At 37.3% G+C, this 19,271-nt stretch overlaps 1 protein-coding gene across 5 annotated transcripts in view; it reads left to right on the top strand.

Moving 5' to 3' along the window:
* OSBPL8 (oxysterol binding protein like 8) overlaps window positions 1-19,271 on the top strand; it is a 197,219-nt gene that overhangs the window by 160,931 nt on the left and 17,017 nt on the right. For all 5 annotated transcript variants that reach the window (XM_056114713.1, XM_056114706.1, XM_056114730.1 and 2 more), the window contains 8 exons: window positions 2,420-2,591; window positions 4,122-4,359; window positions 4,813-4,997; window positions 9,579-9,660; window positions 9,932-10,030; window positions 13,764-13,860; window positions 15,466-15,564; window positions 18,654-18,751. In XM_056114713.1, the coding sequence (XP_055970688.1) occupies window positions 2,420-2,591; window positions 4,122-4,359; window positions 4,813-4,997; window positions 9,579-9,660; window positions 9,932-10,030; window positions 13,764-13,860; window positions 15,466-15,564; window positions 18,654-18,751 (1,070 nt within the window). The remainder of the gene's footprint in view (window positions 1-2,419; window positions 2,592-4,121; window positions 4,360-4,812; window positions 4,998-9,578; window positions 9,661-9,931; window positions 10,031-13,763; window positions 13,861-15,465; window positions 15,565-18,653; window positions 18,752-19,271) is intronic.

The raw sequence follows: 19,271 nt of genomic DNA, 5'->3' as shown, positions 1-19,271 counted from the left end.
ACCAGATGGTCAGACTTCTTTGTCAAGGTCATGAACGATCGGTTTGAGGCCCTCCATGTTCCCGGAGCGAAGAGATGCCATTGGGCTACACTAGCACGCGACAGGGACAAATGGAGACGTTACTGGCGCCCGCTCGAGCAAATCGACGACTAACGGGAAGTTAAGTGATTAAGTGAAGTGATTATTTTCCTCCAGGAAAGGCTGCCTTTAGTTTGATATTTGAAGAGAGGATATTGTAATCACAAGTTACTTAGAACAACTGAGAACGTTACTGACTTAGTAGACAAATGAGATAATATGAATGGACAAAAACAGTGATAGTTGGATGAGTCAGCCTAGTAAAATTCTTTATTCTCCATTGACATATTCACTTGTATCACTTGTCATCTCGTTGTTCACTGATTTGCTCGAGCGGGCGCCAGTAACATCTGCATTCATCCCTGTCGCATGCTAGCGTAGCCCAGTGTCATATTGGAAGCTCTTTCGGGGTCAGGGTAATGAGGCCCATTATTGTTACTGTTTTTGGTGTATTGAATATGCCACTGGTAGCTTGCCAGACTCTGCTGTGGACCATTGACATATAAGCAGGTTTTTTTTTAAACTTGGTTAGTGAACCCTAAGGAAACTGGTTCAGTTTTTTCATTTTGAGATAAATCAAAAACTTTATTTTTATTTCATTAAATATTAACTGAGATTTTATTTTACTAAAATATTCAAGTAAAAACTAACTTTCTGCATTAATACTTTAATTACTGAAGCAAATACAGAGAGAACAAAACTTATTTGTATCCAACCACAGATACAAAACTTAATTTTTAATCTTAATCAAATCTTTAAAATCTTTATTACTGGGGTCAGGGAGATAGTATAGTGGTAAGGTGTAATGGCTTATAGTGCATGCGTTGACCCAGATTCCATCCCTAGCAATGCATATGGTCCCCTGAGCCAGGAGTGAGCTCTGAGAACTGTAGGGTCTTGCCCAACCCCCGACCCCACCCCTGACTGGAATTCTCTCACTGTCATAATTTATAGTTTAGGTAAAACTAGCCTAGGGATTCTTGCTTTTCCCAAGTTTATGTATACTAGGGCTGTGGGGTTTCTAGACAGTGTTCAAGGTGCCCAGAAGTTACTTCCAGTAGTACTCAGTCAGCCAAAACTAAACTCTTCATAATTGCCAGGACTAGATACAACCCTGCTCAGACTCAGCTGTGACAGGGACTACCAGGGCATGACCCAGTGATGCTTGGGATGCCATGCAGTGTCCTGACCGCCATGTTATCTCCTTGACTCCCCGATGATTATTGGGTTATTATTTTTATTTTTATTTTATTTCATTTTATTTTTTTGCTTTTTGGGTCATACCCGGCAATGCACAGGGGTTACTTCTGGCTCTGCGCTCAGGAATTACCCCTGGCGGTGCTCAGGGGACCATATGGGATGCTAGGAATCGAACCCGGGTTGGCCGCATGCAAGGCAAACGCCCTACCTGCTGTGCTCTTGCTCCAGCCCTGGATTATTATTTTTAAAGGTTAAATATTTTAGGCATGAATTTTTGTGTATGAAGAGTTTTACCTGGCATATATTTCAGTCACACCATGAAACAAATACATACATATATATATATATGAATTTTGTGAATAACTTTTTCTACTAAGATATTTCTAAATTTTAATCTAAAAGCAAAATTATTAAGAGGCAAGAGAGATAGTTAAAAGGTTTAAGGCATTTGCCTTGCACACCACTGACCGGGTTTGATTCCTGACACTGCATGTGGACTCCTGAGCACCACTGGGAGTGGCCTCAGTACAGAGCTAGTAGAAAGCCATGGCACTGTCAGGTGTGACCCATACCCCCCTAAAGTTATTAATGTTTCTACTTATAGTGTAGTAGTTAATGACAGCATTACATAGGCATTCCTCTGGTTTAAAATTCCTCATACATAGAAGTAGAACGGATGATAAACCTGGGAATTGACCTCCTATCAGTAACAAATATTATTCTAGATAGTTTGTTTATAGTTAGAAACATAGTCCTTGGCTTGCTGTTTAATCCATGTTCTCCTATAAAGGTATGTCACTTGTTTGCCCTGTTTCTTGCTCCACTTTGGAGAAGCCAGGGTTCTCTTGAGCACGTATGTCTCTCTTTCTCTCCCCTCACATTTTTCTAAATAAGTTTCAGTGTCTTGTTAGATAAGTAATAATCTTGCTTCACAAAAAAAAAAGACGAAACCCTTAATTATATTTTATATAATGTTTTGTATACTTTAAGATTATATGTTATAATTCTTAAATAAACTTTTCTAGTGTATAACAAAGAAATCATAGTACATTTAATGATGCCATGTTAAATTAAGATAAGTGCTAGTTTTTTTTTTCATAGTTTCTTCAATTATACTGCTTATAATTTCATGTTCATCTAGGAAGGTGCTGGATGGATGCTTTGGAGTTGGCTTTGAAGTGTTCCAGTCTTCTTAAACGCACAATGATCAGGGAAGGAAAGGAGCATGACCCCAGCATTTCATCAGAGAATACACATGTGACTTTGTATGGCTTATTACGTGCTAATAATCTTCACAGTGGTGACAACTTCCAGTAAGTAGATAATTTCCACTAATTTGGTGTTGTTCACCAGTCAGCAGGCCTAGAATTTTTGCAGCATATGTAGGATTGGGACTTGACTTCTTTATTACCATGACACCACCACATGCTAACATCCCTACACCACAGTTCTATTTTTAATTTTTTGGGAAAAGATCTTCAAACATAGAGATGTCACCAAGTTACCCTTCTCACTGACTATGAATGAGGAAGGCTTCTAAACTTTATACTTCACCAACACTTTTTATTTCTGACCTTTTTGAGAGGCTGCTCTCACAAGTGATGGGTGACATTGTTTTGATTTGAATTTTCCTAGTAGTAAGTGATAGCATTTTTTTATGTGAATATTGGCCATCTTTTGTTTCCTTTCAAAAAGTGTCTGTTCAGTTCTTCTCCCCATTTTTTGATAGGGTTTATTTTTTGGTTTTGAGTTTTATGAATTTTTTATATATCTTGTATATTAGCCCTTTGATGTATAATGTGAATATTTTCTTCCACTCAGTAGCACTGTAGCACTGTCGTCTCGTTGTTCATCAATTTGCTCGAGCAGGCACCAGTAACATCTCCATTGTGAGACTTGTTACTGTTTTTGGCATATCAAATACGCCACGGGGAGCTTGCCAGGCCCTTCCACTCAGTAGGATGTCTTTCTGTTTTAATGATTTTTTTTTTCAGTATAGAGGCTTTTCAGTTTTATGTAATTCCATGTATTTTACTTTTGTTTTCCTTGTTAATGGAGTTGGGTCCTTGAACACCCCACTGAATCCAATTTCATGTTTTTCTTATGTTTTTTGTAAATTTTGTATTTTGTAGATTTAGGTCTAATATCTGAGTACTTAATCCATTTTGAGTTAACTTTTGTGCATAGTGTGAACTAGTAATACAATTTCAGTATTTTGCATATAACTATCCAGTTTTGCTAGCATCATTTGTTAAGAGACTTTCTTTCTGCCATTCTTTTCTTTTGCTTCCTTTGCCCTAAATTTGGTATCCCTATATATGAGGGTTTATTTCTGAATTCTCAATCCTATGCCATTATTTAAATGTCATCTTTTGTTCTAGTAACACTGTTTTGATACTAATTTTATAGTGTAGTTTAAAGATGGGGAACATGATATCATCATTCTTATTTTTACTTAGAGTTGCTATTGCTATTCAATGAGTTTTATGGTTCTGTGTAAATTTTAGTAACTTTTTTCCTTTAATGTTTTTAATAGAAATTGCACTGAATCTGCATAATAATTTTGATTGGAGGTCCTTTTAATAAATTGAGTTATCCCAGTCCCTAAGAAAGGAATAGCTTTCCATTTCCTTGCTGTCTTCTCTTTCTTTGTGCAACTTCAAAGTCCTGATGTATAAGTCTTAAACCTCCTTTCTAGGTTGACTTCTAGGTACTTAATTTTTATTAATACAGTTGTAAATTGAACCTTTTTATTTTTTCTTTTTTTACTCTTCTTAATAAATGTTACATATCATCCTCAAATATTCTTAACCTCCTTTATTCTTCTAATCCTTTGTCTGAAGGTTAAATGATAGTGAAATTGAACGACAGCATTTTAAGGACCAAGATATGTATTCTGATAAATCTGACAAGGAAAATGATCAAGAACATGATGAGTCTGACAATGAGGTGATGGGGAAAAGTGAAGAAAGTGACACAGATACATCTGAGAGGCAAGATGACTCATATATCGAACCTGAGCCAATTGAACCTTTAAAAGAAACTACCTATACTGAACAGAGCCATGAAGAACTGGGAGAGGTAAAGAAGTTAACACATAGATGTGTCATACAAATACCAATATTTCCTATTAAATTTAAAGTTAATGTTTTTCTCACGTCGCTTTTAAAATTGAATTTGCTTGATATCAGTACCAGGTACAAAATAAATTGCAAATATTTTAATTTTCTTATTATTGTGAAGTACCTAAAATAGAAGTAAAGACAGTGCAATGTTTTTGTAATATATGTGGTGTGTGTGTGTGTGTGTGTGTGTGTGTGTGGTGTGTATGTGTAGGTGTGTATAAAATTCCCTTTAAGTTCTCTTGCTACAACCTTTTTTACCTAACATAGCTATATACTTTATTTATTTTCACATTTTAAAAATGCTTATAAAAGTGCTAAAGAAAATTCAGGTTTTATCATTAGCTGTCTTCTATATATGTATATGTCGGAAATAAATACAATATTTTAGTATTTTTGTTAATTTCCAAAGGCAGGTGAGGCTTCTCAAACAGAAACTGTTTCTGAAGAAAACAAAAGCCTTATCTGGACCTTGCTGAAGCAAGTCCGTCCTGGCATGGACCTGTCCAGAGTGGTTCTGCCTACATTTATTTTGGAACCTCGATCTTTTCTGGATAAGCTTTCAGATTACTACTACCATGCAGATTTTCTGTCTGAGTAAGTAAATTTTTTTCTTCTTAAAATAGAAGATAGTTCATGAGTGAGGGGTTTTCAGAATGCAGTTCAATGGTTGTGCCTTATCAAGATCAGATTGAAGGGGCTATCACTCTCTTCTCCATCACTTCAATAATAGCTCATAATGAAAAGCATATTTAACATCTTGCTATAATATTTTCATGTGTGACATTGAATTGCAGGGTTGCAAACTTGAGAAAAATAGAAATTCTATTTAATACCCACAGCATTGCTATCATAGGTTCCCCAGCCTATATACAAACCTCAAATTAAAGGAAGGTAGTTGGCATTCTTGGTTTTCCTTGACCTAAACCCTCATTCAGGGACTATTCTGGGACTTAAGGTTTTGTTCAAACTTATTTGTACTGCATTTTGGGGGTGAGGGGCCACATCTGTAGTTTTTCACAACTGGATACCCTCATGCATAAACCCCTCCTCTTTCTTGTCTTTGTTCATCTTGGGCATAATTCTGAAGAAGGTGGATAGAAAGGAGATAAAAGAGGACGTGGCCACTCCTTCTCTAACAGTTTCTTGGAAAACCAGTAAAAAGACATTAACTTGATGTACACAGGGGCTAGAACAATAGTACAGTGGACAAGGCGCTTACCTTGCACATGGCCAACCCTGACACACAAAGTAAAAATGCAGATTCACTTTTAAAACTAATTACTTCTGTGTCACACTTAATACCATTCTTTTTTAAAAAAAAAATATGTATAGAAACTAATTTCTCAGCATGTGAGGCAGATTTCTATATATAGGATAAAATTATCTTGAGTTGCCTGTTTTCCTAAGTTGAAAATGTATTCTCTTCTGACAGTGCACACTGTTTCCAAGCCTTTGTGAGACTCTAGGTGCTCACATACATTGCTGCAGGGCATTGCAAACTAGCATCAGCTAATAGCATTTATCAAAATGATAGATGCATTCAGTACTTGATGCATTCAGCATTTATCAAAATGATAGATGCATTCAGTACTTGATGCATTCAGTAATTCAGCTCCTACCAACAACTCTTCAAGATAAAGCTCCACTTGTACAAAGTGCTATCAAACAAGATTTTTTTTGGGGGGGTGGTGGGGGTCACACCCAGCAATGCTTAGGGGTTTCCAGTCTCTGTGCTTAGGAATTACTCTGGAATGATATGGGATGCCAGGGATCCAACACAGATCAACAACCTGCAATGCAAATGCTCTCCCCACTGTTTTGTCACTCCAGCTCCAAACAAGATTGTTGACATCGAGTTTATTATCATAAAAGAGTAGATAACTCAGATATCCAGTGATAATTGATAGATTAAACATCCACATAGGAGAAAGAGGTCTATAAAGTGATATGAAGGGACATCGAAGATTTTGTATGTGTAAAAAATAAAAAATGATGAGGCTGGAGTAATAGCACAGTGGGTAGGGCTCTTGCCTTGCATGCGGCCAACCCGGGTTCGATTCCCAGCATCCCATATAGTCCCCTGAGCACTGCCAGGAGTAATTCATGAGTGCAGAGCCAGGAGTAACCCCTGTGCATCGCCAGGTGTCACCAAAAAAGCCAAAATAAATAAACTGGAAGCTAAAAGTCAACTAGAGAAATGGTACAGTGGTAAGAACTATACTTTTTTAAATTGCTTCCATTTTGATTATATCTACAATTTTGATTATAATTTTTTAAGTAAGATAAGAGAATTAAAACTAAGATAGGAGGAGAAAATCAGGATTGTGACTTTCCAAAGAGTAGCCTTTCTACTTGGCACAATCAGTAGTAAGCCTAGGTCTAGCATACTCTATTTCACACGTTATTTTAAAAAGAAATCATAGTAGATCTTTAGAAAGTTGAATTGTATTGTAAATAATTGTTTTTTTAAAAAGAGAAGAACATAAAAATTCACTTTTGGCATGTGCACTCAGTGTTTTGTGCAGAGTTTATAGCAATGGAAAAGGGGCAGCTGAGTCAAGATTTCTGAAAATTTCTTTTTTTGAAAGGAAAATTACTCTTTTGCTCCCACTAGAATGACTAATACCTTCAATCAGTCTGGAAAATCCCTTGGTAGCACATTAAGGGGAAGCTGAAGGCTAAAAATAGTTACAATCTTTTGAGTGATTTTAAATTGTTTAACATTTTTTATGCTTTGTGATAATAATAGTAAAAATGAGGAAACATTATCAGAACTTATACTTAAAATATTATTGCTATGAGATTCTTGGTGTTTTTTGTTTGTTTTGGCATTGGACCATGTCCTGGGTGGTACTCAGGGCCCTTTCTGGATCTTTGCTCAGTGCTCAGAAGTCCATGTGGTGCCACAGATCAACCTGGCTTCTTGCATGCACAGCATGTCTTCAGCCTATTGTGCTCTCTCCAGCCCAATTATCATCTGCTTTAAACATCAAGTTTGGGGCTGGAGCAATAGTAAATTGGGTAGGGTGTTTGCCTTGTATGCAGCCAATCCAGATTCAGTCCTCAGTCTCCACCATGAATAGTTTCTGAGTTTAGAGCCAGGGTTGCCAAGTGTGACCCAAAAAGCAAAAAACACCTAATATCAACTGTACTTTTCACCTACATCTCATACTACGTTGTTAGCTTGAAATATATATGTGAGGGAGAATTTATATTTATATAAATATTATATTTATGTTAATTTTTCTAGTTTGGGGAAATAATTGACATGCATCATTGTGAGTTTGAGATGCACAGCATGAATGCACACATTTTGTGATTTATGTATATTTTGAAGTAATTAACACAAAACGTTCAGCAGCTACATTTTCTCATGTCATAAAAAATGCAGAAGGAAAAATTCTCATTGCCTTATCGGTTCTTAAGGGTTTTTAGTCTTAAGAAGTTTCTTATATATCATACAGTAGTGTTAGAGACAGTCATGTTGTGTGTACGTTGTATTATAGCCCTGTTGCTTATTAATCTTAAAAGTAGCACTGTCCTCTCATTGTTCATCGATTCACTCGAGCGGTCACCAGTAACATCTCCATTGTGAGACTTGTTGTTACTGTTTTTGGCATATATAATAGACCACAGGAAGCTTGCCAGGCTCTGCCCTGTGGGAGGATACTCTCTGTAGCTTGCTGGGCTCTCCGAGAGGGACAGAGGAATTGAACCCAATTATGGACAGGAGCATTAATCTTAAAAGTATAAGTAAAAATGTGAGTTTTTACTTTTGAGCACTTTCCTTCAGTTCATTCTGCTGATAATTAACCTCAAGTCTGATCTACTTTCATGAGTTTATTTTAATTCGGGGATTTAAAAAAAAATTCTAAGTCAGATCATACAGTGTTTATCTTTCTCTAGCTGCCTTCATCTTTCATGATGCTCTCGAGATCTATCCATATTATTGCAAATTAAAGAATTTCATCATTTGTATGACTAAATAAAAGTCCTTTGTGTTTGTGCACATTCATACATTCTTAATGACAACAAAACATTCTGAGAAGTACATCCTTGGGCAATTTTGTTGTTGTGTGAATGTTGTAGAGTATAGTTATACAAACCAATAAACTACACATCTAGTCTAAATAATATAGCTTGTTGGGACAGCCATTATATATATGTTCATCCCAACATATTTATCAGTGTGAATTGTGACTATATATTAAAATTTCTTTATCTGCATTTATTTATAGGCACATAGGTTTGTTTCAATGACTTGACTGTTAAAAATAGTGCTGCTATTGAGCCCAAAGTGGTTGTATAGTGGGTAGGGTGTTTTTCTACATGCAGCCAGCCTGGGTTTTATCCCTGGCACCCAATATGATCCCCAGGCATTGCCTGGCTCTGAGTACAGAATCAGGGTAAGAACAGAGCACCGCTGGATGTGATCAAAAAAATAAACAAAAAAAATGCTGCTATTAATGAGGGTGCAAATATCTCTTTGGGCTAGTATTTTTGTTTCCTTTGAATATATTCTGGGAAGTAGAATATATTCATTTAGTAGTTCATTTAGTTCACTAGTTCATTTAGTAGTTCCATTTTTAATTTTGTGGGCTCTCTATACTGCTTTCATTAGTGGTTGTATCAATTTATAGTCCCACAAACACTGTACTCAAGGCTCCCTTTCTTTCATATTCATATGCATTTGCATTCATATTGCCCATCTTTTTGATGATGGCCATCTTAGGAATGAGGTGATATCTGACTCTCTCCCTCTCCCTCTCTCTCTCCCCCACCCCCTCCATCTCCTTCTCCCTCTCCCATCCAAGACAGTTTTCTAGATATTGGTAGCAATAGGATTAACAGCATATCTAGATATTTAAATGGAATTCAGGGTCATTATTGTCCCAGGCAAAGAAACAGTATACTTTTTTTACCTAACAGTATAAATTTTATCTATGACCAGCAAGCCATTCCCATAGTCTTTGCTTTTAATTTTCATGAGTTTCTTTTCTGTTTCTGCTTAAATGTCTTCCCTTTCTTGTTCATCTCCTTGTGCTGCTCCAGGGTTTTTTTCTTCCACCTTTATAGCCAGAAATGCCATCTGCTGCCCCTTCCCCTATGGTGTAAGTACACGTGTCTCTAAAGATTAATGAGTCACAATTCTGTGTTTATCATTTTGTGTTTTAGGGCTGCTCTTGAAGAAAATCCTTATTTCCGTTTGAAGAAAGTAGTAAAGTGGTATTTGTCAGGATTTTATAAAAAGCCAAAGGTATTTTCTTTTGTCTTATATGGGTTTTTTTAAATGGGATCTTTAACTTTTTTTTAATTAATAATTGTACTACAAGAAATCTTTGAGCTAGTAAAATTGCAAACATTTAGTCACTAGACCTATATTGTAATTGAAGTCATTTCATCTCATTACACTACTGTGAAATTTTATAAACCTGGCTCATAAATGTTTAATTAAATCTATTTTAACTGGTATAAAATAATTCAGATCCTCTGTATTTATCATTTTAAATTTGTGTGTATTTTACTAGGGATTGAAGAAACCTTATAATCCAATACTTGGTGAGACTTTCCGTTGCTTGTGGATTCATCCCAGAACAAACAGCAAAACCTTTTATATTGCTGAACAGGTACTAGACATGCATGTTATAGAGAAAAGAAAAACTAATTCGGAAGTTATTGAGATTTGAGGGTGTTGGGAGTAGGGAAGAAAGCACACTGAATGGTACTCAGGGCTTACTCCTAGTTCTATACTCAGGGATCACTGGTGGTGCTCAGAGGATCGTATGGATACCACACTGGCTGTGTGCAAGGCAGCCATTGAACCTCTCCAAGCACTAATCAGAATACTACCATTCTGGCTCCATTATTGGAATTTTTTAATAGATATACTAATTCACTAAATTCTGTGGATGAATTTTATTATTGGTGCCCATATGATAGTGCACATTTAACCATTTAGTAAAGAACGTGATACATATTTAACTATTTAGTAATGAATAGTACCATATTTAAAAGTAATTTTATTATAGTTATAGGATACTGTGATCAAAAGTAAATATTTTTCCTGTCTGACCCCTCTCCTCTTTTTTTTTCTTTTTGTTTTCTTTGTTTGTTTGTTTGTTTGTTTGTTTGGGAGCCATACCTGGTGGTGCTCAGGGCTTGTTCATGGCACAGTACTTAGGAATCATTTGGTTAGGCTCAGTGGACCATAGGGAATACCAGGGGTTAAACCAGGTTTGCTGTGTGCAAGGTAAACACCTTATCCCATGTGCCTCTCTAGCTTATCCCCAGTTTTTTGATCAAATTCCTATTTCCAAAACACTTTTTTTTATCATATATAAAATTCTAAACTAGGTACCAGGAAAATTGCTCAAGTGGCAGACAGAGCACATGACTCTCATACAGGAGGCCCTGAATTTGATTCTTATAGCACAAAGGCCCCTGAATACTGTTAGGGTTGCCCTGGTGATCCAGTAGTTATTCTAAGCCTGAGTACCACACCATCGGGCTGTACTTATGGAACAACCATCGCCAGCAATAGCCATTGAACCTCTCCAAGCACTAATGAGGATGACTCTGTACCAAAAAAAGTTCTTCAGGGTTCCTCAGTTCCCAAATAAAATTTACACCCATTTGTCCACATTTAGGTTTTCTAAATTTATCTCAAATTATATGCCCTCCATTGCACTTATATCTAACTATACATAATTATATAACCTGATAATTATAGTTCCTTGTCTAATTATATTTAAATTTATTTTTCTTACCCCAATATTTCTTCTCAACTATTCTTCATAAGTCATGAGCTAATTATCACTCAGGAGCCATCTCTAGCATCCAGTGACTTCTCCCTTCACAAAATTATGTATTGCTTTCGTGACTGTTCTTTAATCTGTTATTTTAGCACAGTATTTAACTTTTTTTACAGAATATTTCTGTAACTGGTTTGCTAGCTTCTTAAAGATATATTTTCCCCACTTTTGTTGTACACATAGTAAACAAAAAAAAATTCTTAGTTTCAAGCATTCAATAATTTAGACCAGGATACCTCTATATTAAAGATTTTGAATCCTCTCCCATTCTAATGGCATGAGGAATATGACATTCTTATTTATAGTGGCTCATATTATAACCCCTTATATGTAAGGAGATTGAGGAAACCATATATCATTTGAAAAATCTTACTCTTCCCTTAGGATTTTCATTGTTTGAGCACCTCAGACTGAAAACATTTATGAGTCTTAATTTGTTTAATAATGATGATAATACCTTGCCTATTAATTCACTATAATTCTTCATTAAGTTAAAAATATTTAGAAGAGTTAAATTATTTTGGCCTTACCTCTTTTAGAGCTTTAAATGTGGGGCCAGAGTGATGGTACAATGGGTAGAGGGTTTGCCTTGCATGCGACTGACCCATATGGTCCCCCAAGCACCACCAGGAGTAATTTCTGAGTGCAGAGCTAGGAGTAACCCCTGAGCATCACCAGTTGTGAACCCTCCCCCACTCCCCCCCACACACACACTGTAGCACTGTAGCATTGTCCTCCCATTGTTCATCGATTTGCTCGAGCGAGCCCAGTAACATCTCCATTGTGAGACTTGTTATATCGAATACATCACAGGTAGCTTGCCAGGCTTTGCCATGCAGGTGAGATACTCTCAGTAGCTTGCCGGGCTCTCCGAGAGGGGCGGAGGAATCGAACCCAGGTCAGCCCGGTCGGCCGCATGCAAGGCAAATGCCCTACCCTCTGTGCTATCACTCCACCTCCCCCCATAAAAAGATAGAACTTTAAGTGTGTACATATTGAAATGGTAGATCTCTAAAAAACATATTAATCAGAGCTTTGGTAGTTGACTAAAATCTATTCAGTAATCCATGTGATGACTCACTACGGTGTTAGGTATTTATTACTGCTTAACAGATTAATGCCTAGACAGACATATAATCTGATATGCTGAGGTTCAGTAACCAAGGCTGCTTAGCCGACAGGCTCTGTCTCAGGTCTTCTCAGAAGGTTGCAATTAAGAAGTCCGTCCATTTTGATAGCTGAAGGTTTGATTAGGCTTGAAGATTTCAGTTCTCAGCTCATCACTTACATCTGAGAAAGGAATTTAGTTTCTCACTACCTGGCCTTTTCCAAAGTGTTGTTCACAATATGTAAGCTGACCTTTCAGGGATAATGAAAGGGATAGAGGGATACCATGGTGAATGGATCTTAGGGCACTTCTACAAAGATCCACTTTGCGACATTTTAAGAGAAACATACTTTACAGAGGCATGCTTTTTTCTCGTGAGACTCTTATTACAGTGTTTCCCAAGTGTACGATTTCAAGCCTATGTTCTTGAATATGTATCTCTCTTTTTTTCTGCTTTTTTTTCCATTCTGAATAAGCCTGTGTTCTCACCTGATAATGTTTTCCTCTCTTACTCTTCTCTCATGTCTAAGTAAATTTCATCCAATAAAAAACTATTTTGCTTCACTTAAAAAAAAAAAAGAAGAAGAAGAAAAGAAGAGAAGTAGTGGATAGGGTGTTTGCCTTGCATGCAGCCAATCCGTGTTCTATCCCCAGCATCCCATATGTCCCCCAAGCACTGCCAGGAATGATTCCTGAGTGCCAAGCCAGGAGTAACCCCTGAGTATCGCTGGATGGGACCCCAAAAAAGCAATAAAAATATAATGTATTCCAATTCAGCCAAGCACCATTTCTGTGGAGTTCTTAGCTGATTATAATGTCCAGTGAGGCTAACGTTACAATTGGGGCCTGGAGAAATAGCACAGAGTTAATGCAGTTGCCTTGCTTACTGATGACCCTAGCTCAATCTCCACTTATGATCCCCTGAGTACTACTAGGAGTTAACCCAGAGAATGGATTCTGAGCACTGCAGGGTGTGGCCCATAAGACAAAAAGAAAAATAAAAAGAAGAAGTATTTTCAGTGGGTTACAGACTTGATTTTTTTTTTTTTCTGAAAAGTGGGTGGTAGACCAAATAAGCTTGGGAGCCTCTGTTAAGAGCGGCTATACAGGGGCTGGAGCAATAGCACCGTGGGTAGGGCATCTGCCTTGCATGCACCCGACCCGGGTTCTATTCCCAGCATCCCATATGGTCCCCTGAGCACTGCCAAGAGTAATTTCTGAGTGCCGATCCAGGAGTAACCCCTGAGCACTGCTGGGTGTAACACACACACACACACACACACACACACACACACACACACACACGAATGGCTATACAACTATTAATATGGAATTCTTAAAATGTTTTTTGTTGGTTTGTAAAGTATACATTAAAAACTTAAAAATTTTGATAGCGCAATAATATGTTTATTGTACTTTGTTTTTTTCTATACTTAATAGGTGTCCCATCATCCACCAATATCTGCCTTTTATGTTAGTAACCGGAAAGATGGATTTTGCCTTAGTGGCAGTATCCTTGCTAAGTCTAAGTTCTATGGTGAGTTTCCCTTTGTTTCAGTCTCCATGTTTTTCTGGTAGGGGAAAGATAGTATTTTTCTGTTAATTTTTATTAGTGTCTTGGACTGTTTACGGTGTGAAATTTATATATCCTGTTAAGATTTATATTTACTTGCATAATGCTTTTTATGATGTTTTTCTTTGCCTATTCATAAATATATGACTATCATCATGAATACCATTTACAAAAGACAATAATGAACTTTTTTGAATTGCAGTAACATTGTGTTATAAGCTTCAGGTGTGCTTCATTTCATCAGCCTGTGTATTTAACTACATGAAGTTTCACAGCTGATTGTGAAATTCATCTTCCATCAAACATAGTGTATCTCTAATCTTTAGCGCTTCTAAAATTTGGGGTTTTATTGAGGAGAAGAGTGAGCCACACCTCCAGCATTGAATTAGTGACTAGCAACCACACCATGTCAGGGATTGAACAAGGGCTTCCCTCATACAAAGTGTGCACTATCTGTTGTAGTCCAACCCTCAAAAAAGGAACTTTATTGGCATGCAGACAACTTGAGTTGAGAATGATGTCTACCAGCAAAGATGGAGAATAATTTCACTAGCAAAGTTTTTTATTTCACCTCAGTATATCTGAGAAGGGTCAGTTTTTCTATTTTAGTTTTTGAATAGAGAAGGGATCCAAGTACATTTAAATACTTGGTTCAGGGCCAATCAGTAGTAATACATTTTTTTCTTCAGTTTAATTTTTAATAGGTAAACAGGATACAACTCTGGAAACCCGTCCCCTGCCCCCTGTGGGAAATAATCCAGGAATTGTTCGGTAGTGATACTTAATTTTGGTTAAAACACACATAAACACACACACAGACCCAGGTACTCAAATACATAGACTCATATATAAATGCAGAAATTCCAATCCTAAGTATTAAAATAAGAAGTGAAATTCTGTGATTATACAAAGTCTTGACATGAATGCTATAGGAGCATTATTCATAGTAAGTCATGACTGATCCAACTGAAATGGCCACCAACAAATATAGAAATGCTATCTGCTAACTGTTCCTCACAAAAAGGAGAAAAGGTTGATAAGAACAGTTCGCTTAAATTAAAAACATTTTGCTAAATAAAAGTAGTTCAGCAGAATGGAGTACACATTCTATGATGTCATCTCTACAAAATTTTAAAATTGGTAAAATCACAGTGGAAAAAAAAAAAACCAGACTGATGGTTTCCTAAGGCTCAAAGGATGGATTGATTGCTAAAGAGCAAGGGGCAACCTTTCGTGTTGATAGAAAGTTTTCATTTTAATTGTGGTATTAGAGGTTACATGACTGGACATAGTTGTCAAGACCATCTGAAGGCACACTTAAAATGGATATAGAAATTGAATGTCAGTTTTATTGGGCAGGGGTGGCAGGGGTGGTGGGCTTCCATGCAGTGGTCGGGGCCATATGGTGCCAGTGACCGAACTTGGACCTCTGCCTGCCTTGGTTTGTGCTCCATTCTTATACACTGTTCCCTGATTTAATTTATCACTTTTAAGATTATAATTAATGGGTAGGTATTCTAACTATGTCCTGTTTGATTTAGTTTTGTAAAATTTTACAAACTGTTTCAGGAAACTCATTGTCTGCAATATTGGAAGGAGAAGCACGGTTAACGTTCTTGAATAGAGGTGAAGATTATGTAATGACAATGCCGTATGCTCATTGTAAAGGTAAATATTTTTCATACTTGGCGAAGCAGAGCTTGAGTCTGAAACCTTAGACTACTCAGGTAGTAGTCTATCCTGACACCCTAATATTTCTCATACTTGAGCTATATCCCTTACACTTTCTTTTTAAGTAAATGTGTATGGCCAGAATGGCTTATGTTTTGAGATTGATAGAGCCATCCTTTTGTTTGAAAGTGTCCTTTGTTTATAAACACTTGGAATTCTTGGTATCTGTTGTACATTCCTGTGGTGAATTAAATCACATTCAGTGAACTTGTGGCACAGTTTTGTTGGAAAAGGTTATTTTATAATAGAATTTCATTTGCCAAATGTGCATTGGAGTCAGGGTGTGGGGCAGAAGCTACTCCTGGCTCTGTCTGAGGAGGCATTTACTGGGGCTAAACCTGGGCTTCTCTCATGCACGGAAAGCATGTGCTGAGCCCGCTCAGTTCTCTCTGTGGCCTTATATACAGGATTTAAAATTCACTAAACTGGTCATTATTTTGGATTAGTTAAATCAAATGTATTTCCATCTTCTCACCACCACCCCTCTTTCAAATTTTAATACACTGAATTTCTAGGTACCATCATTATTTGACAATTTCTTAAAAGTTATTTTCCCCCCTTTATTTAGTCTGCAGATAAAAATTAAAGAATACTATGATTTTTGACCAAGCATTCAGCTATTCTGTGTATCTGTAAACTCATTTCATCATTTCAGCAGTTCTCTAAAGTTTAGAATATTGTCCCTGTTTTATGGATGAGGAATTGAGACACTAAGGTTAACTTACTGCATACTATATTTTGGTTGTTATACTCTCTTCTCTCTTCCCTGTTTTCTTTCCCTCTCCCCCCTTTTCTTTCCTTCACTCTCTTTCCCCCTTCTTCTGTTTCTCACTTTCCCACCTCTTGCATGTCTTAAATAAAGTTATTTACTTTTTTTTAAAGAAAGGAGAAGAGATAACTTACTTGCAGTTATAGAGCAAGGACACTTGACTTGGGCATCATGTGCACTGTCCTTTCTAACCCATTGCTTTAAAATAAGTTTAAAATGATTATCTCCTATTTTAGGAATTGATACATTAAAAACAAATTGGTGGAGCTGGAGAGTTAGTACAGTAGGTAAGGCATTTGCCTTGCACTCTGTAGGCACAGTTTGATCCCAGCACCCCACATGGTTCCCTGAGCACTACCAGGAGTGATTCCTGAGTGCAGAGCCAGGAGTAACCCCTGCTCAGTGACGGGTGTGCCACCCCCACCCCCGAAAAAAAATAAAACAGACATCAGTTTACATGATTTTATTTCACAAATTAGAAAACTCAAGGATAGGGGTAAGAGTGTTCTCTATAGCAAACCCCCAGCATTTGGTAAGCTTGCTAAGGTTCCGGTCTTGGTGGCTCCCATTTACTTGGTACTACATAGAATATTAGCAAACCTGTGGCTCGGGCAGATCATTCTTAGAGCTTCAGGTGTAATCTTGAACTAAATGTGAAGTATTTGAAAAATTAAAGTGGTAAGAACATATTTTTAAATTTTACATCTTTTGAGGGCTGGAGCGACAGCACAGCAGGTAGGGCATTTGCCTTGCATGCAGCGGACCCGGGTTCGATTCCTCTGCCCCTCCCGGAGAGCCTGGCAAGCTACCCAGAATATCCTGCCTGCACGGCAGAGCCTAGTAAGCTCCCTGTGGCGTATTTGATGTGCCAAAAACAGTAACAACAAGTCTCACAATGGAGATGTTACTGGTGCCTGCTCGAGAAAATCGATGAACAACCTGAGGACAGTGCTACTACAGTGCTACATCTTTTGGAATAAGTAAAACAACAGTTTACATAGATACCCATACCATACCCAGCTAACTACAGGAAAACTTTTTTCATAGTAGTGGCAAAGTTTTTCATATCAAGAGCATTTTATTACATGGAAAATTATTACAACTTTGTGAACAAAATAGGAAGTAATTCCTTTCACCCATGTTTATTTTCTAAAGTGTGCTCTCTTATTAGTCTCACAAATGGTTTCACGAAAGAAGAGTTTCGTTGCCAAATAAGTATGCAAAAACTCTTGGTCTTTTTTCCTGTTCCTTTTTATTTTTTCTTTTAAATTAGCACTATGTGCTTGCATATATGAAGACTGCTTTTGGAGTTTAGTCTGAGAACAGATAATCACATTCATTCTCTTTCTCTCTGTCTCTGTCTCCCTCCCCTCCCCCTACCTTTTCTCTCAAAAATGGAAATGTTCTAACTTTAAGCCACAGAACTGATTGAGCAAATTTTTTAAATTGCATTTGTCTGTTCTAAACAGTTGATTCTTATTCACAGCAGTCATGTTCTATAACAAACCCTGAATTAGTGTAATCATTGCTCTTAGAGGAACCAAAGTATAATTCCTGGGAGCCTCTTCTCACATTTTCCTCAAACAATCAGTGCTAATCTGGCTCTTCTTTATTTGGGGGAGGGGCTTCCTGACAGTACTTCAGGCCTGGGAACACTCTTTGGTGACACAGGGCCTGACTGTGTGGGCCAGATTCTTTCTTATGCTTGGGCTCAGTATTTTTGGCCTGAGGACAACCAGAATCACCCTTGCAGTGTTCAGAGTACCATGAAGATGCCATTTCATCATGACTCATAAGAGTCGTTTTCAACAGTAAAATTACCAACCAAGAAAAGGACAAAAATAGTGGCACAAAGTATACTTCAAAATGAATATGTTGTGGGAGGGCCCTTACAGTAGGAGGCCCTAGCTAGAATGTTCATGCTAGGCAAGTCAAAGGGTTTGCCACTTCTTGTATGGGCATAGTAACGAAAACAGTACATAGATGTCGATTTTGGAGTTGCCAGGAATCTGTGGATTTGCAAATATGTGATCTATAATAATAGGAATCAGTTGTTATCTTTTCAAATACTAACTTAATTTTTAGTGAGTGGAGCAGAATGCCCATAAATAATAAATGATAATTAATATTTATGTAGTAATTATTTGTATTATAAATATATTGATCATTAAAAGTATTTTATTTTTAGAAAAATCTATTATAAATTTCTCTTCTTATTAGTGTTTTCTGCAACAATTTTAAAAACTTTTTTCCTTAGGAATTCTTTATGGCACCATGACACTGGAGCTTGGTGGAACAGTCAATATTACATGTCAAAAAACTGGATATAGTGCAATACTTGAATTCAAACTAAAGGTTTGTATAGAATGATAGAAGGCATGCCTAATTAAAGGAGAATGATATTACATTAATCACTGTCACTGTCCTTCTGTTGTTCACCGATTTGCTCGAGCAGGCCCATTAACATTGTGAGACTTGTTACTGTGTTTGACATATTGAATACGTCACGGATAGCTTGCCAGGCTTTGCAGTGCGGGCGAGATACTCTTGGTAGCTTGCTGGGCTCTTCGAGAGGGGAGGAGGAATCGAACCCGGGTCGGCTGGGTCAGCCGCGTGCAAAGCATACAGTTTAGGGGCCAGAGTGATTGTAGTATAGTGGGCAGGTTTCTTACCTCTAATGCAGCTGACCCACGTTCGATCCCCAGCACCCCATATGGTCCCTGAGTCTTCTAAGAGTGATCCCTGAGTGTAGAGCCAGGGGTAAGCTTTGAGCACAGCCAGGTATGGCCCAAAAGCAAAAACAAAACAAAACAGAAAGAGCAAAGTTTAGTTCCTAATTAAGGACTAACTATAGGAACACAAAATTTGAGCTCTG

This window comes from Sorex fumeus, unplaced genomic scaffold (assembly GCF_029834395.1).
Source record: "Sorex fumeus unplaced genomic scaffold, SorFum_2.1 ptg000003l, whole genome shotgun sequence".
NCBI classification, from domain to species: Eukaryota; Metazoa; Chordata; class Mammalia; order Eulipotyphla; family Soricidae; genus Sorex; species Sorex fumeus.
This window is presented reverse-complemented; position numbering and strand designations above follow the sequence as displayed.